The following is a 21982-nucleotide window of genomic DNA, read 5'->3' as shown; positions in this document are numbered from 1 at the left end:
TACTACTTCTTACGAATTTTTACTTCCCATATATCTAGATGTTAACCAAACAACCACATAGTATTTGCTTTGCTTACTGCATAGTTGGACGTGGCTGAAATTTTCTTCTTTGCACAGAATATTGCGCAAATTATTGGCCGATTATCGATGAATGTTTTAAAATACTACTTCCTCCGTCTCAATTTATAGGTCCATTTTGTAATTGTCCCAAAACACTTGTCCCTCTCTTCTTTCAATACAAATTTATCTACATATTAATTGTGATTTTTTTGAAACTCAACATTATTCTCACTTCTCAATGCACTAAATCCCTATATTTATTGTGATTTTTTTGAAACTCAACTATATTCTCACTTATCAATGCACTAATTAATGATACATGAGATAAGATTCTATTTAACCAACTTTTTTCTTAATATGCGTGTTTATTCCAAAATGGACCTATAAATTGAGACGGAGGAAGTAATATTTAGGATATTATTTTTTAAAATTGTGAAACATAAGATCAACACCCACGAAATTAAAATTCATCGAAAAATGTGTGCACTCATTATTGGAAAACGAATTTGCGAAGAAATTAATTTTAACCAGGATTTTAACTTCTGTGGGTATTAGGAAGTGTTATCTTAATATCTAAATTCAGAATTTGAAATCAATTTCGAGTTCTTGTACATGAATTATTTTAATCCTCGATCATCATCTATACAAGAAAATGAAAATTCACACATCATATATTGTTTTACCTCTGGATCATCACATATAATAGAAGTTACCCAGAAACGAGAATTTACACCACATACATATATTTTTCTTCTAATATCACAAAACCCACTGTTGAAACTATTATTGGTTAGTGCCTATCTCAACCCTGTATACTATCCTCAGTCTGCAATCTGCACTAGAGAATCGCCTCAACGCTCAACGCCTCTACCTGGTTAATCAGTTCTACACTCAATTCTGCACAAGCTGACAATCTCATTGGAGTCAGAGGGCATTTGGAGCTTGTATATGCAGAGCTTCGTAGCATGTTACGTACAAGACAGAGATGCTGAGAAGCAACCGTGCAACAAATAACGTAGCAAGTATTGTGCATAAGCAACAATTACTAGCCAATGTTGCAAAGTTTAAGATATGGGTTATCAAACATAACGTATTTAGACCAATAAGACCTGTATTTGTCTATGGCAAGATCCAACCAAGGTTTGTAGTTTCCGTTATAGTGGACCACACCTGCATCCTGAATTGCTGTTTGGTTGAGGGCCGGATCATAGCCAAGTCCCAACACATGCCAGGTCCGGTCCAATGGATAAGTCAGATTATAAAAAGTTATCAGTCCAGGAGGCAGTGTTCCAAGTTTCCAAAGAGTTCTATCTTCATTCTGCAGGAGCCATGAACAATATACACAAGTTTAAATCCCTGGGAATAATAATATACAGAGTAATGACACAAAACTGATAATATAAAATATGTCTACTCATGTGTATGAAATATCATGCATAAATATATAGGCAAGTGATCAAATAAAAACCAATGTTATTCTAGAAACTAGAAACCACTCCCACAATCAATATTTATAACTACAGAAATAACTCCTTTATCACTATTAATCACTGTTTTATACAATATAAAATCATCAATTTTTGTTTTTGATAATTAAGAAAAATTACTTATGTTTGTTTGCTATTTGTGGTTGACCATTAATGATTAACAATTATAGCTGTACGAAGTCCATGATGGTAACAAGTAACGAGATCAGGTGGGTGGTAAATAGTCACCAACAATGGCAAGTTATGGTGGCAAGCGGCAATATACCAACTGTGGTTGTAGGTGACGGTGGCAACAGTGGAAGGGGTTGATAATGATGCCAGGTGGTTCATTAATGTAGTATGAGTAAAGATGATGATGACATAAGTTGTATATATGTCTGTGTATACATATTTGTGAGTCATATATATATATGGTGTGTGTGTGTGTGTGTTCGTGTGTGAGTTCTTTTATATAGAAAATAGTGATTTGTGACAAATGAGCGATTTTTGCAGTTAAAAATAGTGATAAAAAATTGGTCAGGAACTAGTTTCTAGGCTAATAGTAAACCCATATATATATACTATAAACTATAAAATTTAATATCAAAACATAGGTACAATTTGTATTTTGTTTTACCCCGGTTATCCCTTTTAATCACAACCGTTAAACCTTTTTTTAACTCAAATTAGTGGTAATTAATAGATATTATACTAGAAAAATTTATACAAAGACTAAGTTTTAATTTCCGTCAACAAGATACTAAAATAAATTTTTATTATATAAGTTTTAAGGATATAAATAAATATGTACAATCCCAACAACATATTATATTCAATTTTTAAATTATTGAAAATAATATACTAGACATAGTAACTATAAAGCATAATAATTAAATAACACATTTAAAAGTACCTCATGCTTTGCACGGGTTATAAGCTAGTATTATATGAGATAGGACCTGCAAAATTTGTGCGAAATTGGTTGTTTTGCTACCCTACAACTATGTTACACTTTATATTTATCTAAGAAAGTCTTCCGAGAAACATAGTTCAATGTGTACCGGTTACTAGTAACAGCGAGAAAAAGTAATATCAAAAATAAACTTACCATGTCTTGCCAGCGATGATAAATGCCAGTAATATTGCGGAGCCTCCACTCTTTCAGATCAAACATGTTCATTCCAAATGCCCAACCACAAGCATTTGGATCAAAATTCTCATATATATTTGGATTAGAGAAATTCAGGTACTTATCCAATCTGTGAAAGCTCTCCTTACAGGTCTCTATTGCACCATTCACCATCCCTTTTAAATCAACTGACCATAAAGGTGTTAGATCCTTCTGAACAACAATATCATCATCCAGAAATAAGATTTTCTCTAGTTTAGGATAAACTTCAGGGAGGTAGAACCTAAGATGATTCAGCATAGATAAGTATTTTGGGTTCCTATACTTGAGATTGTCGGCTCCGGAGGTGGTGGAAGATGCTTGATGTGCATGAAAATAATAATCTCTCATCCGAGCTGATTCAAGCTGACGCAGAACAGGACAATATGAAGAATTGAGCCACGTAAAAGCATCTACATTCTTAACCTCGATAGTTGCACCACCAGGAGGGTTGACAAGAAACCACATTCTCATTGATACAAAATTCAACTTATCTGTCACTACATGGAAAACGTGCTTTTCAGGCTCCTTTGCATTTAACACTGTAGAATTTATGACTATAGATGTTGCAAGAACATTATCCGAAAATATGGCGTAATGGAAAAGAGAATTATCCTCAAGATTTTCACTGTTTGGAAATTCCTTGTTTTCATAACCCTGCAGTAAATAGTCTGTTGCTAAAAGTAGTGGCAGGCAATGCAGTGGTCTTGGAACTGTTTTTGCAGCTAACTGAGTCAAGAATGCACTTTTTTTCTTCATTTCAAGTACATTTGTTTCTTTCATCTGAAGCATGGCCCTTAGCGTCCTTGCTACTTCAATACAGTCATATAGTTGGTCTTTTGCTAGAGACAGGATGTGACCCATTTCTTTTGCCCGGTCAAGTGCACTTAATACAGAACAGAAAATATATAAAAAACACAAACCTAAATGGATAATGGAAAGATTGGGAACAGATGAAACTTTAATAATAGTACCATGGCTGTAGTTCAGCATCAGAATATGCATCTCCAATGGCATATTGACTCTTCCTGGAATGTTCAAGCAGAGAATCATAGAGATCATCATAATTTTTAGCTTTAGCAATTTTTGCATAAGCTTTGGCCATTATGATCTGATCTCGCATAAGTTTCAGGGTAGAATCAGAATTTGGATTTTCGTATTCTATTCTCCATATACTGTATCTACCCATAACAGTAGTGTCCAGCGTTTTAGCTCTTTCAGCTGCAGCTGCATTCATCTCGTTTTCTATCTCTTTGCCTTGTTCGATTAGCTCTAAAGTTCGCCGCTTCCTCCTTTCTAGGCGTAACTTCTGAAATATGCATAAAACAGGCAAAACATTGTCCAACTTAAGCTCAGCAGCTACAATTACTAAGTGCAAAACTGCACTTTTAAAAGGCACCCGAAACCCATACCAATATTCCATAAATGTAGTATAATAGTATAAATCAGTATCTCAGTAATTGACAAGATTAGAAAAAGCCTAGTTAGGCATGATAAGTGAATTCCCTAATTAAATTATTGAATAGATACAATTGACAAAAATAATATACTAGTATTCACCTGACGCTTTATTTTCAGAGGATGAACTGGAGGACCGACAGGATGTTGTATTTCGTCTCCAGTTAAACTTTCATTAGTATAATGATCATCACTGTCTTCAAATCTCGTGTCAAATTGTAATGGTTTTGCAAATGGCTGAAATTAATAACGAATATTTTTATATATAGAGGGGGGGGGGGGGGGGGGGTCCGCATACTGAACTGCAATGTTCATATGATCGTATGACAAATTAGAAATATACAATATTCTTAATATTGCAGTTCAACGGACCTGCCTGCATTCCACAAGCATACAAGATATGAAGATTCAGCATCAGCATTATGGTAACTAGTATATACCTTGGAATTCTGTGTATGATCATCAATAGGATTCTTCCAAACCCAAGAAGCCGACAAGTCCTTTGACTTCACACTCTTGATTCGAACATCACCGGAGATGTCACTGTATGTCACTATTATGTCAATATCCTGCATCGGATATTGAATAAGAAGCGTCATTATAATGATATCAGTGTATAAATATAATTAAAGTGGTTTACCTTGTCAGGCAAATGTTTGCTAATTGCAGCAGCTGCATTTGTCTGCTCTTGTTCCAACCTAATAATCTTGAAAGTGACGAATGAAATTAACAATCATGAAAGATGACACTCAAATTTTCACACATAAGAGTGCCTTACAACTTACAAGATGAAAGTGACTAGTTGGTTTTATCAAAATGCATGAATACATAACAGAATGAAAGTAAACCGAGTATAAAAACCTAAGTAAAAGGAAAAAATGGGTTAACACTTAAATGGCTATAATAATAAGCTGGGACCAACTTGCAGGTGGGTCATTACACTCAAAAAACTTGCATTTAAGTATGTTACCCAATTTTGCCCTTAAATTACTGGATGAATCTCAACTAAATGGCACAATGCTTGGAAAGCTCACATTGAAAGGGGAAAAAGTGAAGCTGAGCTAATGTAAAAACAGTTAAAAGATGTATAGTATGATCAGTGAAAGTAAAGAAAAACAATGGTAATGAATTCTGACGATAAAGAAAATGGGAAACACCCTGCTTATAACAATTGGATTCTTCGCTATCGACCACATAACCATGTCAGATCCTCAAACAACACTAATTCTGTGTCAGATCCATTTGACTGACATTTTAGTGCTTTGACCAACTGAAATGTTACGTAGAAGATGAACTTATATGCAAAGGACACAGGCCCCATAGTATTAACGTGAGGACATGTAATGACAAAAAAAATATCTGATATAATAAAAATACGGGTAGTTAGCAAAGTTATTCATAATTTGAGCATTATGTTTCAGTTTTTCTAATATAATAAATCATGTACGCCTATTTAAAAGATTCTAAGCAGTCCAGCTTACATGTCCAAACTAACAACAGAGGCCTATGTATGCCAACTTTTAAAAAGTGTCAAGTCAGACACTTGGTTTTGTGTCGTGTTCGACACTTGGTTTTGTGTAGTGTTCGACACTTGGTTTTGTGTAGTGTTCGACACTTGGTAGGGAGTCCGAGTAACATACGTAAATGGATCTCAACATAAAAAAAAACTGATAAACAAATCTTTATAAACAAATCTTTTTGTAAATGCAAAGGTATGAACGTTTACTTGCCTTTTGTTGTACAAATTCACACTTGACGTTTTTACAACTCTCACAAGTAAACCCACTACAATAAGGAGTCCAGGGGTTAACAAACAGATTGGTCAGCAATCCAATATCTTCGCCAGCTAGTTCAGCTTAATGAGGATCCACGAGATTATTATTCATACTTGCACTCACTCTCACATGATATTTTCCCAATTAAGCTACATCTTCAGTACTTTAAAATTCAATAATGAGGTGCAAAGTGGGTAGCAAAGACAAGTATAGCTTAGAATGTGATATAGTGCCATATAGTAAACAGGTAAAGATTAACGACAAAATTTTGAGGTACATTTTGGAAAAGAATACAAGAATAAAAACCTTTTGGCCAATACATTGTGGGCAATCAAATGTGGGCCAAGATCCTATGAAGCCTTTTTGACTGCAAAGAATATAATGGATGTTATAAAATCAAAACATAGTGAATTATGTAAGGGATTCACATGTAATAATCCTAATTCCATTCAGACTTTATCCTATTATAGGAAATGCATGCATCTAATAAGACCAATTTATAAGAAAATAGATTTCAACATACCCTGCTAAAGTATCCGGAAACACCGCTCCGATCAGAGCAATGTAAATTAAGACCTGTATATATACACATCTTGAAGTATAAGAGAATATAAAAGTGGAAGAACTAAAAAAAACAGTGAACATCCATTACATATACCAAGAAGAAAAAAATCTATATTTCCATCACCGAAAACACAATAGCATTTAAATACTGCTATTTAAGCCAGACACATCATGAAGATTCATGTGAACAAATAAATCCATTCAAAAAAGAACCAAATCTTGGTATAGCTTTTGCCATATTTCTTCATCTCACAAATATAAGTCAGTAACATATGTTTATATGATACTTCATTTAGTGCCAAAATGTATCCCTTGCCCTTTTACCCTTCTTACTTATACATCAAGTAATTTAACAAGTCTGATTATCATTGCCTTTTTTATATCTTTGGTTGGAACATATCACTACAGTTCATCCCCGCCAACCAATTAGTCAAAAAAATTCACAAAGTTTACAAAATGCCTCTCAAACTAAACAAGAATACAAGAATCCATCAAGAAACGTAAAAATATTCATTTCAGTGATGTACTCTATAAGACATCTTAACAATTGATTAACTATACAGTTCCTATTACTAACGGCATCCAGTTAAACTGCACATTGCTATCATAAAGTACTCGAAACAACACGAATTCTGCATCTATAGAGATCTATCATATCCAATAATAACAAACAATAATTTCGAGTATTCAGTCTTAATAAATCTTAAAACTCGTCACCAAATTATACACTAGTACATGATATCATAGTAATCATTTGATTTCAATTACAATTTGGTTCATCTAGTGGCCGTAACACAAAGAACAATACAAGTGAGGCTGTAAATGGAAGTAATTAATTTGTTACCTGCAATTGCAGAAATGTGAGCAGTTAAAAGTTACCTGAAAGATCAAATAGGCGATCCGAGATGTTGACATAGATGTTGATCCACAGCAAACTGAGAGAGAGAGAGAGAGAGAGAGAGAGAGAGAGAGAGAGAGAGAGGATCTTCCGCCGGAATCTAACTGAGAAAATATATAACGGAGAGAAGCAAGGACTGATAATTTCAACAGGGTCTGTTTGGTCACGAGCACAACTCTAAAAATCAACACAATTTAAAAGAAAAATATAATTTACAAGTTACAACTAGAAAAACGAATTTATTATGATGTTGTTCATTAATTTGTCACTGAGGGAGCAGTGTTACAGAAATCGAGAATCGGACTTAATCGGCTGAGCTACCGATTCAGGGATTAATCGGAAATCGGACATTAATCGGAAGGATTAATCGGAGTGAAAATCGGATTTATCTTAATATTAAAATATTTAGTTATTATTATATTAGCTATTTAGTAATTATTATATTTGTTAAACTCTATAATTATTCATATTTAAGTAATATAGTATTTTAATTTTAATAATTTATCATATATACTTCAATTAAGAAAAATATATAAGGATTAATCGGATTTCAAAGATCGAATCGGTGGCCGATCTTGCGGGGATTAATCGGGGATTAATCGGTTAAATCGGGGATTTTTAGAACAGAGCGAGGGAGGATGAAAATACTTAAAACTGAAATCATTCATGTATAGATAATCGATCGAATATTTGCTGGTAGTTAAAATACTAAACTAAAACATGAACAAAATTATTAGAAAACATATTATTTATTAATTAAAATTACAATTGAGTGATATTATAAAAATTGTCAAAAATAATTATTCTGGAATCTAATTTGTTTAAAATATCTATTTTCATAAATACTGTCAAAAATATAAAGACATGTTAAAGGTTCCTTGCATTGGTTATGATACTTCATCGTATCGTCATTAGAACATCACCAAAATATTCATGCCAGTATCAATCGCGACTAATAGAGCACCAGAAATTATTGTTGACGTGCTCGAGTCATTTGACAGAGTTTTGAAGGTTTGTTTTAAGTTTTATTTATAAAAGAAACTTTAACTGCTGGAATGTGTAATCAATTAGGTCTAGATTGGATTAAATACTCAGTGCAATGGCAAGTAGCACTACAACTTCGTTTTAAGGAAAAAAGGTGTCGCCAGTCTAGTACTCCTATGTCCTCTTCATTTTTTTACAATTTTTTTACATTGTGGGCACGTATTTTAATGCACATATAAAATATAGTTTCATAACTTATTTTTAACTTTTTTCTATTTTGTATTAAATTTTAAACACTAAACATTCATTCAAAAGAAAAAAATATTCAAAACAATCTATCAAACTATATTTTATGAAAGTATTAGAATGTGTGCCGAACCCCGTCCCCCAATGTAAATAAATGAGAGGGACGAAGGAGTTTTAATCACAAAATTTTTCTATGTTCTTTAACAAATGAGGAGGACGGAGAGAGTATTAATCACAAAATTTTTCTATGTTCTTTGTTTTTCGCTCGTGTGTCTGTTTCGCCACCATGACTTAGAAGAAGATGTTATGGTAAGTAAATGTTAACGCAAATGAAGGAACTTCATCACATACATGTCACAGCAAACACAAAGAATACATATTCAAAAAGACACAACTACATATTAAGAGACCAACGAAATAAAGTGCATTACCTGCCTACAAATGATTTATATCATTACATCAAGTTTTTTCCGCCTCTTCACAATCAAAATACGTAGAACAATTCCACTGCACACGTGATAAAACATGCTGACATGTTATGCGGATTTCACCCTTAATTATATAAATTTAATCTATACATGAAAATATTCAACCATAATTGAATATTTAACGAGTAGTGTTGGTCATTTTTTCATATATTATTATTTTGTATGAAGTTCATTTTATTTTTATCATTGTTTTTGTATGTATATTTTTCACCAATATCTTATAAACTAGTGTGCAGTTTTTGTATGTATAGTTTTCACCAATACCTTGTAAACTAGTGTACAGAAAAAAAAATTAATTATTGATAAATATAATCATTCTTCATTACTAATCTATATAAATTTTAATGCCACAAATTATGTGTGAACTATTTTGAAATTGAGACATAATATTTATGAAATGCAATGCACATATGATTCTATTTGGTATGAGATTTGTCGCAAGTAAATTGTGAAAGTGCTATTTTTATAGCCCTGCATTTCACTTGTCTCCCCAGTTGTGCATTTGCAGCCATGGTCCCTCACTGCTAACAGGATCACTTGTTTTGCTCAAGTAGATGCCATCAGCCGTCACTTGCCAATAACATGTATCCGATATCATTATGTTATAACGCCCACTCAGTAGTACGTATTGAGCACAATAGTCGACTCCCCAGTCCTCATTGTAGACATCAAACACCGCGTCCTTTCCGTCCCAAAAGAAGTGACAAAAATACAGAGTGGTTGAAAACCATGCAGGCCTGAATGCCCAAGTATAGCTCGATTGATTCGGAAACAATTCTTGGTATCCTAAATCATCGTCTCTCGATTGGCAACGAACGGTTAGAGAAGGTGATCCATCGGGCAGATGGTTGGAGATGTCAACATGAATTTTGCAAAGACATGCAGAACAAAGAAGAGAGAGTGTTAGGATGTTGAGGAACAAAGATTTTGTTGAAGGGAAGCTTGTAGGAATGCTTTTCATTGTCTTCTGTTACTTGTTTTATTTACCAGCTAGCTCTACTTATATAGGCTGACAAGGCACCAATTTATGGTTTCATGTAAACAAAATATTTACTTTCTTTTTGTTGAGCAAGTATATATTTATTTTCTAAAACAATTTATCAAAATATATTATTTCCTCTTTAAAATATTTGAGGCTTTGAAATCTCCACATATTATCTGTTTTTCTGCTGCATGTAAGAATGCCAGACCTCGAGCAGCTCCAATCGGAATCTTTAAACGTATGCCCCATGGAAGTGGCTGAACAGAGGATCCTCCTGCATGCATCAGTGTGGAAGACAATTAGATTGTCAGAATTGTTAGAGACACAAAAGCCCGACTTACTACTGCCAAATTCTTGCACATCTATGATCCGTGGCACCTTCTTAATCCCGAAAAGGTGGTTCTCCAAGCTCCCTTTTTGAATAAATTCATTGAAAAGAAGTAGCTCTTTGTCCCCCAGCAGTATCCCACCAATTTAACAAGATTCGGGATGAGAAAGGCGTCCTCAAAAGTTCACTTAAGACTGAGAAAATAACAAAAATTAGCAGCAGCAAAAGTAGTTATTTAAACAATATCTGAAAGACGAATCTGTCTCTTTGGGAGTGCAGTTACAAATTATTGTGATGTCAGGAAAAGTGCTGGTAAAAAAAGTATTATTGAAGAAATTAGATAACTGTTTGGTAATGTTTTTGATTTGGGTTTACATTGAGTTATAATATTAAGAAAATAATGTCTTTGTTGAAGTTTGATAGAATCTGTAACAGCTTCCTTCAAAAGTTTAAAAACAGCTTTTTTTTAAAAGTAAGAGAAGACCTGCTTTTTCTTAAAGCAGCGTTTCAGCTAAAAGCTGCTATTCGGAAAAGCTACTTTAAAATTTACCAAACAGTTTTTTACCTGTTTTTGAACAAAAAGCTGATATTGCTGTCTGCAACACAACAATAAATCACCAAATTGAAAATCTGAGTGAAAATCATGTCCATGACCAGAATAGATTAATTTTTCAACTTTAGAATTCTTTTCCAAACAAACTATATCTTTTTCGTTAATTTGTGTAGATCAAACAAAACAATCATCTCTAAATTGCTTCTCCTTAGATATCCAGCTTTATATCTATAACATTTTATGTACACATCATAAAGCCAAATATTTGTTAAGACAGTCAAGGATTTAGAAGCCTGATAAATCATATTCTAACTTAACCAGGGGTTTTTGGTCTACCTGAATAATCTTTCTCAGACAGGTGACAAAAACACTGAGAATTTCTTTTGATGAAATAACTTTGGGAAACTATGACATGCTATGCCACAATCTTGACAGGAGAGTCCTTTGTGTCCCTAGATTTTTAGGACGATGTATTATGCCATCTAAAGGGCTGGTGATCAAGGTTTAAGCATGGAAGAACTATCCATGGTTACCAACATCCAAGGTTGGCACTTGGCAGTGTTATATTTATCATTTATGTGTTATATCTCGTGATTCATGAATGTACTTACAGTCCTAATTTAAATTACTATACAATGATCTTCTACGCTGGTTCTTCTCGGGGGACAATATACCAGAATTTATTGTTGACGTGCTCGAGTCATTTGACAGAGCTTTGAAGGTTTGTTCTAAGTTTTATTTGTAAAAGAAACTTTAACGTCTTTCTGTTGAAAATTAATGCTTGAATAAGTAATCAATTAGGTCTAGATGGGATTAAATACTCTGAGGGTAACATTGGAGGCTACTGATATATGCAATGGCAAGTAATAGTACAGCTTCGTTTTAAAGAGAAAAAGGTGTCGCTAGTTTAGTATTAATCTGCAAGAATTTATATCATTATAACCTCAAGTTTTTTTGCCTATTCACAATCATAATAGGCAGAATAACTCCAAGCCACACTTGATGAAACATGTTGGCATGATGTTTCATAAGGGTTTATACATAATTTTTCATTCAATTTCTTGGCATATTTTGTCCCCGGATTTCGCTTTAATATATATATAAGTAGATAAGTATATATGCGGATTTTACTTTTAATTATATAAGTTTTATCAATACATGAGATTATTTAATCATAATTAAATATTTAACAAGTATATAAGAAAAAACAAGTAGTGTTGGTGGTTGTGACATAAAAGAAAGGATAAAAGTAGTGTTAAGTGGTTTTTTTATGTATTATTAATTTATACTAAATTCTTTTTTTTATCACTGTTTTTGTATGTATAATTTTAACCAATGTCTTGTGAATCACTGTACAGAAAAAGTTAATTACCGATAAATATAATCATTTTTCATTACTAGTATATATATTTTTAATCCGACCAAATTTGTGTGAACTATTTTGAAATTGAGATATTATATTTATGAAATGTAATGCACATATGATTTTTGGTGTGAGATTTGTAGCAAGTAAATTGTGAAAGTGTTATTTTTATAGCCCTGCATTTCATTTGTCTCCCCAGTTGTGCACTTGCAGCCATGGTCCCACAGTGCTAACTGGATCACTTGTTCTGCTCAAGTAGATGCCATCATCCTTCACTTGCCAATAACACGTATCTGATATTATCCTGTTAATACGCCCATGCCGTTGGAATCGAGCACAATAGTTGACTCCCCAATCCTGATTATACACATCAAACACCGCGTCCTTTCCTTCCCACCAGAAGTGACAAAAAAACAGAGTCTTTCCAAACCATGAAGGCCCGAATGCCCAAGTATAGCTCGGTTGATTCGGGTACAATTCATGGTATCCTAAATCATCGTCTCCCGATTGGCAACGAACGGTTAGAGGAGGCGATCCAACGGGCAGATGGTTGGAGATGTCAACATGAATTTTGCAAAGACATGCAGAACAAAAGAGAGAGTGTTAGGATGTTGATGAACAAAGATTTTGTTGAAGGGGAGCTTGTAGGAATGCTTTTCATTGTCTTTTGTTACTTGTTTATTTACCTACTAGCTTTACTAGTTATTTATATAGACTACAATATTTTGGTAAATGTTTAACAAGGCAACAAATTATGGCTTCATTTAAAAAAAAATATTTACTTTCTTTTTGTTCAGCAAGTATATATTTAACTAGTATTTATGCCCGCTACGCAAGGACTTTGAAAATTATTTTTTTTTATATTATAATTTCATAGAATCAATTTTTTCAATTTCTTTTTGCACCCGTTTTGTGTTTTCGTAAAGCAATTAAATTTAGAGTTAATTGCAATTGTCACCTCTTTGTTTTTAGCATATTGCACATTGCACCTAATAGTTTTAGAAAATACACTTTGTAGCCCTAGATTTTTAACACGTAGACACTTTGCACCCTTTCTGTTAATTGAGTACAATTCTCTTTGGTCAAAGATACTTAAATAATTTTAATTTTAATTTGTTAATTCCATTTTAAGTAAGACTGTTAGAAATTTTATCTTCTCATTTATAAAGTAATTGTGAAATATATGTCATTTGCATAAGATTGAACAAATAAAATAATATTTTTCAGATAAAAGTTTACTTTTACAATACAACATTTATTTAACCACATTGTTCTATCATAATTTACTTTTACAATAAATTAGCTAAATTTAAAATATATTCGATAAAATAACAAATATATTAATGGCCCGTGCATTGCACAGATTATAAGCTATTTTTTATAATATCAGTGACAATGAACTGACTGAACAATTCACTCTTGAAAATTTAAAGCCAAAATAACATTCTGAAGTTGTGGCTTGATTTTTTTATATTTCTTTTGTCAAGAAAGTTGTGCCTTATGAAATTGATTGATAAATCACATAATAACAAGGGAAATCTACAAAACTACCTACCTTTTCTTTTATTGTTTTCAAAAATACTACCTTCCAGAATTCTTTTTAAAAATACTTTTTCATAAAATCTTTTTTTCAAAAATACTGTTTGCAACTTTTGCAACCTCATCTGCAACTCCAGGCGGCGCCAGCCGTGTTGCAACCTCTTTTGCAACTTCATATGCAACCGAATTCCTGATTTCAAGTTCCAGTTTTCAAATGTCGTTTTCGACCTCATTTTCGGAATCAATATATATATATATATAGAGTGAAGTTCTGTAGGGGATAAAAAAATGTGGAATATTGGAGTCCCCTCTTAGAGCCATTGGATAGAAACACATCCAACGGTCCAATTTATTTAACAGTTTTCAAAACAAAAAAGGAAAATACATAGTGGTGTATACAGTTCCGTAGTTCTGGAATTGAGAGGTATATCGAAACCCGCAAACAACTCTCCTGCTTAACTGCGGTTACAAATTAAGCGCAGGATCGGGCACTTTCTTTGATCTTTTGGGCACTTTGAATTGGTGTGGTGAAAACAATTCACAGAAGAGCAAATGATAGACTATACTAGCTGTAGAGACGATGAAAGTAGGATGTGTTTTGATTTAACTTTGCAACAGCAACTTACACACCAGGACCATTCTGTTACATGTTCTTGTCTATATAAGACTACAACGGACACATCCTAACAACTTCTGAACATAGTACTAATAAGCAAAAGACTAACATAACCTCATGAAAGAGACAACTACTCAATAATCTAGATGCTTCCTACCAACATACTGATGGACCCTATATGAGTCCTAATCAGCTGCCACTGCTTAGTCTACTCAGCTAATGAAACCCATCACTGGACTTTATTACTCCCCCTCAAGCGGAGTGGAGGTACTTGCTGAGACTCCAAGCTTGCGAAGAAGAAAACTTTGTTGTTTGATTCCCAACGGCTTTGTTAACATGTCTGCCAGCTGCATATGAGATGGAACATGAGATGTGACCACTTCTCCTTCATTGATCTTATCACGAATAAAGTGGCAGTCGATCTCGATATGCTTGGTGCGCTCATGAAGCACCGGATTGGCTGCAATCGCCAAGGCTGCTTGATTGTCACTTTTAATAAGTGTAGGAGGTAAATCTGTGAGGCCCATGTCCTTCAACAATGATTTTAACCAAGTGACCTCGCAACAAGTGAGTGCCATTGCGCGGTATTCCGCCTCTGCTGTGGACCTCGCAACAAGGGACTGTTTCTTCGTTTTCCACGAGATAGGAGATGAACCCAATAACACACAGTAGCCTGAGGTTGACCTTCGAGTCACAGGACATGTTGCCCAGTCACTGTCACAATAAGCAGTGAGCTGGGCAGCACTTGACGAAGCCAGAAGAATTCCCTGTTTCGGATTGTTCAGCAGATACCTTAATATTCTCTTGGCCGCTTGCATGTGCACATTGGTTGGTTTTTGCATGAACTGAGCTAAATTGTGCACAGGAAACGAAAGATCAGGCCTTGTAATTGTCACATAGATGAGCTTCCCCAAGAGTTTTTGATAAGTACTAGGATCTGCCAGGAGCTCTCCCTTATCCGGAGTTAGGGTCACATGAGCATCCATGGGGAGTTTGAGGGGAGTTGTGTTTGACATTCCAAACTCCTTGATCATGTCTTGAACATACTTGCGTTGAGATACAAAGAACCCAGCTTCACTTCTATCAATTTCCAAACCGAGAAAGTAGTTTACTGGCCCAAGATCCCTCATGAGAAAATGTTTTGACAGCTCCCTTTTCAAATTGTCGATGGCAGATCTTCTATTTCCCACAAGCAGGAGGTCATCCACATATATGAGTACCAGTGTGATTGATTCCTCTGTGGTTAGAGAGTATAGACTATAGTCTGCCTTTGAGTGTTGAAATCCCATGGAAACAAGTGTCACAGACAATTTGTAATGCCATCTACGTGAAGCCTGACGCAGTCCGTATAAGGCTTTGATTAGCTTACATACTAACTGCAGTTCTTCATTGCCAGTGGCACACTTCACATCTCCCAGCTTAATTCTACTCCCAGGTCCACTGTATCCTTGAGGCAAGGTCATATACACCGTCTCTTCGAGAGTTCCATTGAGAAAAGCATTTGACACGTCAAGCTGATCAACATACCAGTCTTTAATGGCCGCAACTGCTAATAGTGCCCTCACGGTGGTCATTTTCGCAACTGGTGCGAATGTTTCAACGTAATCAATCCCGTAAACTTGTTTGTATCCCAATATGACCAGCCGAGCCTTATATTTATCCACCGAGCCATCCGCCTTGAACTTAGTTTTAAAAACCCACCTGCAGCCAATCGATTTTCTATTGGGTGGCAGTTTCATGACTTCCCATGTTCCATTTTTCTCCAATGCCTCTAACTCGGCATTCATCGCATCCACCCATTCTTGAGATTTTACAGCTTGACTGAAGTGCTTAGGGTCAGTTTTGGGTGTGATGGCTGCCAGAAAGCAAGAGAACGAATTGCTTACATGTTGAGTTGCCACCGTGTTTGCACTCAGTGCTGGACTTATGCACACATTGCTTGATGGTGTGACAAAATCCTTGAGCCATGTTGGCTGTTTTGATTGCCGTGTCGATTTCCTTAGTGGTTGTTCTCCTGTTTCAGCATCTTCATCCTCATCAATTCTTGCCTCTTGCTGATCTTCTCCATTCTCACCCCCTTCTTCATGATTCTCATTTATGTTTTCATCATCACACACTACTTCCTCTTCGATGGTGTATGTGTCTGATTGTGTCAGCTCCGTGGGTATTATTTGCAGCTCGCTTCGTGGCAGATTTTCAATCAGTGGGAACACCTTCTCATAAAACTTTACGTGCCTGGATATCACAGGCTTCATGGTTTTAATGTCCAGAAGTCTGTACCCCTTTATCATGTGCGGATATCCAATAAATATGCACGGGACTCCTCTTGGTGCAAATTTATCGGACCCGTGATTAGCATTGTATGCCACAGCCAAGCAGCCAAACACCTTGAAATAATCATAATCCACTTTTTCTCCTGTCAGCCTTTCATATGGAACTTCAAAGTTTAAGGGTACACTAGGTAACCGATTTATGATGTATACTGCTGAGAGAACACAATCCCCCCAGTAGCACAGTGGAAGGTTTGACTGAAACCGTAAGGCCCTAGCCATCTCAAGTACGTTTCTGTGCTTCCGCTCTGCTCGTGCGTTTTGCTGCGGAGTATACGGACATGATCTTTGATGAACAATTCCCTTTCTTGAGAAGTGCTCATTACATAACTTATCTGCAAACTCCAATGCGTTGTCTGACCGTATTACTTTGATTTTTTCTCCTCTGAACTGAGTATGGATGTACTCTTCGAATTTCATCAACATATTTAGATATTCAGACTTCTTTTCAAGCAAATATATCCATGTCATTCGACTATAATCATCGACTATTGTCAAAAAATACCTAAACTTGCTTCGTGTCGGGACCTTATATGGCCCCCAAATGTCAGTGTGCACAATATCAAAGGCATGTGTGGCATGAGATTCACTAACAGGAAATGGAAGTCGTGTCATTTTAGAGATAGGACAGGTGATGCATACCTGTTCTTTGTGTTGATTCAAGTGTGGTTTGACCTGTGCAATGTGCTTCAGTTTTGACAAAGATGCATGGCCCAATCTTTTATGCCAAATTGCAAGCTCACTATCCTCATTTCTTCTTCCTGTCTTGTCAATTCCAGCTACAGTGCTTCCTTTTTGACTTGTCATTGCAGCCCCACACAAGTTCATTCTCTTACCCACCAGGTAGTATAACCCCTTTCTTACTTCACCAACTCCAATGACTTGTCCATTTTCCACATCAGTTATGACACAGTTCCCAGCATGGAATTTCACATCACATCTATTGTCTTGTGCCAATTTATGGATCGACAATAAATTATGATTGAATTTTGGAACATGGAGCACATTTTCTAGTTTCAACCCGTTTGGAAGTATGGCATCTCCAATATGTGTAATCAGGGCTGTATCTCCCGTGGGAAGAGTGATTGTGAAAGTTGAGGGAGCAAGCTTCACGTTCATCAAATTATCAAGAGAAGAGGTCATGTGATCCGAGGCTCCCGAATCCATGATCCAATCGACAGATTTGCTTGCCTCAGTCTTTCTGCTACTCACCATTCCAGAGAATCCATAGTCGATCTCCTCATCTGTTTCCGAGTCCTTAGCATTCGACCCACTTCCTTGTGGAATCATTTTCAAGATCTGGTTCAGTTGTTCTGCTGTCATCTGTATTGTTTGTTGACTGTTGACTTCTCCTTGCACATTGTTGGCCATTTTCGGACTCATTACTTTGTTTCCACTCCATTTGTTGAATGGTTGCTTCATCCCAGGCTTATGTTTGTAATGCCATTTCGGGTAACCTGCCACCTCCCAACATTTTTCAGTGACATGTCCCTTTCTTCCACACTTTGTGCACATCAGGCCTTTGTTTTCATTTCTTTTGCTGTACATCGCCATCATGTCTGAGTCCATACCAGTATTGAACACCTCTTTTTGAGATTCCTCCTGTTGTATTGCTGCACAAGCTGTCTCCACTGTTGGAAGAGGTGTCAACATCAAGAGTTGACTTCGTTGAGCTCCATATGTTTCATCCAACCCATTCAAGAATTGGAACAACCTTGATTCCTCCTTTATTTGGTCCAACGCCTTCATCAACTTTTCAATCTCTGTGGTCACTTCAGTAATGACGGGCAATGCATTCATCGAATCAATTTCCTCCCAAAGGCTGCTCATGTTAGTGAAATAATCACTCACTTTTGAACCATTTTGTTTAAGATTAAACAAGTCCCTGTTCAGCTTGTACTTCCGAGAGCCATTAGTTAACGAAAAACGCTTCTCGAGTTGTTTCCAAATGTCACTAGCTGTGTTTATGAACAAAACAGAAGACTTGATATTTTCAGAAATGTTGTTATGAAGCCATGATATCACCATGTTATTGCAGGTATCCCATTGACCAGCTTCCACGGCGTCTGTTGTGCTCCTTATAACAGTACCTTCAACAAACCCTAGCTTCCGTTTTGCTGAAAGTTGAATTTCGAAGGATCTTTTCCAAGATCTGTAATCTCCTGCACCTTGTAGTTTTGGCACACTGATTGAGAGAGGTGTGTCAGATGGGTGTAAAAAGAGAGGATTCTGGAGATCCGTGAATGATAACTTTCCAGTCGCCATGAGTGAATCTGAGAGAATATATGAACACACGCTCCTTCCCAGACAAATGATAAACTACACTCGACCACTGTTTACTAGGTTTAGCTACTCACTATTCTAATCTCTACTTTATGCTTTGCTATCAAGTGCTGGCTCTGATACCATGAAAACAATTCACAGAAGAGCAAATGATAGACTATACTAGCTGTAGAGACGATGAAAGTAGGATGTGTTTTGATTTAACTTTGCAACAGCAACTTACACACCAGGACCATTCTGTTACATGTTCTTGTCTATATAAGACTACAACGGACACATCCTAACAACTTCTGAACATAGTACTAATAAGCAAAAGACTAACATAACCTCATGAAAGAGACAACTACTCAATAATCTAGATGCTTCCTACCAACATACTGATGGACCCTATATGAGTCCTAATCAGCTGCCACTGCTTAGTCTACTCAGCTAATGAAACCCATCACTGGACTTTATTATGTGGACTTGTCTTGTAGAAACTAGTGCGGAACAAATGACGACCAAGCCGAAATTCAGTCCAGGTTTTGCACCTTTGCCTAATCTTAGTTTATGTTTTGCTTGTGTTCTGCATGTCGGTTTTTTAGTCTGATCTGAGCAGGTTATGTGTTGCTTTATGTTTAAGTGTGATACCCATTTCAATTAAGCGGTTTGATTATGGCCGATTGATTTTTTCTGGGGTTGGGCAGACAAGGGATTGCAGGACATTATTGGGTGTTAATTCATGTGATTTAAGACCTTCCTGATTAATGGTTAATTGTGAAAATGTGAGGGACAAATGTATGTGTTACATGATAATGTGATTAAGTATTTGTTATGCATTGTGAATGGTCTGGAACTTTTGCCATATTGGACTTATAAGAAAAAAGTAGTAGTATGTATGCGTGAACAATTTCTGAGGGACGATAGTTTTGCAAGTCTTGCACTGACGAAACTGAATTTGAATGCTTGGGGGGGGGATAATTTGATGAGTTTCCTAGTGGACATCATATCCAGAATTTGTGTCCCTCGGTCGCTGTGTTTGATGGGTTGTCCTGCAGTTGTTTTTTGTGTTAATGGGTCGTCATCTCCTCTATTCTGGTCTTTTAAAATCAATCATCTCATAATTGTTCTACACTTGGTATTAAGTTATAGCACATCGCAAGCATTGTTAAATATTTTTGGACTATAAGACTAAGCAGTGGTGTTCGGGAGAATATGCAGGACACTAACCGAAGCTACTAGTTTCTTTGATGGGTCTCAATTTGTATGACTTTCCGAACATTTTGTTTATAAATATTTATTATTTTGGGTGTTGTTGCGCATTACCGGTGCTTTAGTAGAGGGGCTGCCCCGCAGGACAATAATGAAGCTTGCAAAAGCATGTCCTCCCGCTGAGCTTAGTCAGTAATGGAGATGTTGTTTTGCAGGAAATGATGAAGGATAAGCCAACTCGGATAAGTAAAGAGAAGGTATTTATGACAGGCTATTGTTCTTCTACAAAATGTGGGATGTGTACATCGTGCCTAAATGTCTTAATACATAAATTCATTGTAATGGAGTGCTTAAAGTTAGTTTTCCGTTTATTAAGAGTTTAGATCATTTGTCTTGCTGAGCTTACGAAGTATGTATTATATCGCGTAAAAGCTTGTTGCTTTGTTTATGTTCTGTATTCAGAAAAGATTATTGTTTTTTGCGGTTAAAGAAAAATGTTATTGATTTCTAAAATAATTTAATAATTACGTTAAAGTAAATGGAGTTAGAAGATAACCAGTGTTGGGTCTGATATGAACTATTTACGGTTTTAAGTGCTATTAGTGTGGAGTAGAATGTGTAGTTTATAATGAGTGTGACATGTTGTTCAATACTGTAAGCGTTTTGTTAAACCGAATAATGTATGTATTTGGTGCTCTGCGTTGTAAGTGTAATAATTGTGAGTGTTCTTGTTGTTGTAGTGCACTTATAATGCAGAACAGATTACCAATAAGGCTTGAAAGGATGGAAACTAACAGGATGAAGAAACTAGACACAACGAAGATGATGAATTTGTCACTCCTCGTGAGAAATTTGAAAGTAGTGGGAAGAAAAGGCCTGCACAATTACTACACATGAGGGAGTAAGGGCAAAACTAAACATTAGCGGTCGACAACCAATAGCGGAGGTAAAGTTGGTTAATGTGGCCACAATCATTTGTGTACTGCTATTATATGTTAATCTGTATTGTTTTTTGATTCATGAAACTGCAGAACACTATTAGCCAGGGGATAATAAGATTAATCCCAAAGTAGACAGGACTGGGAAGGTTGTTTTTTAAAATATAAGTCAAACGTAACGAATTTAAGAATTTTTGGAATATCTTTAATCATGTGTTGAATAATTATAGAATTTGACGAGGTCTAATTATGAACTACAGGCAGCAGCAACTTCTACAGGTAAACTAAGAGTTCGGTCAGCAAACACCAAGCAGAACAAAAATGAAAAGATCAGGGCGTACGATGGATATATACAAAAGAAGTTCTCTCCATCAAGTATGATAATGCAGAACATTGAGAATTAAAAGCATTTATAATGCAGAACATTGAGAATGCAGAACATTTTTTTTTGCTGTTGGAAAGCTTATATTATATATAATGCAGAACATTGAGAATTAAAAGCATTTATTTGTTATAAAGATAACAAGAAAGTTATAGGTAGCCATTACTCTATTAAATCTAGCACAGAGCACTGGTATAATACTAATGGAAACCACTAATTATGACCTCTCTATGACTGGCTAAAAAAATCTGAAAGAATTTGAAATTTACTATGTGCTAGTGTCTTGAATTTAGATGGGAATTGACTATTGCACAACACTTGCATAGTGGTATTGCTTCATCCCAAAAGGCCAACTGAAATTTACTGCAGA

At 35.5% G+C, this 21982-nt stretch overlaps 1 protein-coding gene across 2 annotated transcripts; it reads right to left on the bottom strand.

Annotated features, from left to right (window-relative positions):
- Positions 1 to 701: 701 nt before the first annotated feature.
- On the bottom strand, positions 702 to 7558 carry LOC108209896 (probable galacturonosyltransferase 3). Of its 2 annotated transcripts, XM_017381098.2 has the most exons (10): positions 7474 to 7558; positions 7371 to 7441; positions 6451 to 6503; positions 6234 to 6294; positions 4793 to 4858; positions 4593 to 4721; positions 4255 to 4389; positions 3669 to 4003; positions 2635 to 3580; positions 952 to 1378 (listed from the first exon to the last, which is right to left on the bottom strand). In XM_017381098.2, exons 2-10 carry the CDS (start codon positions 7404 to 7406, stop codon positions 1106 to 1108), a joined length of 2034 nt encoding a protein of 677 aa, XP_017236587.1. In that variant the 5' UTR covers positions 7407 to 7441; positions 7474 to 7558; the 3' UTR covers positions 952 to 1105. The 2 variants fall into 2 exon arrangements, with proteins under 2 accessions (XP_063943559.1, XP_017236587.1); XM_064087489.1 differs by having other exon boundaries at positions 702 to 1378; positions 7371 to 7557.
- Positions 7559 to 21982: the final 14424 nt, after the last annotated feature.

The sequence above is a fragment of the Daucus carota genome, chromosome 2 (genome assembly GCF_001625215.2).
Source record: "Daucus carota subsp. sativus chromosome 2, DH1 v3.0, whole genome shotgun sequence".
Taxonomy (NCBI): Eukaryota; Viridiplantae; Streptophyta; class Magnoliopsida; order Apiales; family Apiaceae; genus Daucus; species Daucus carota.
The sequence above is the reverse complement of the archived record's forward strand: the minus strand, read 5'-3'. Positions and strand labels throughout refer to the sequence as shown.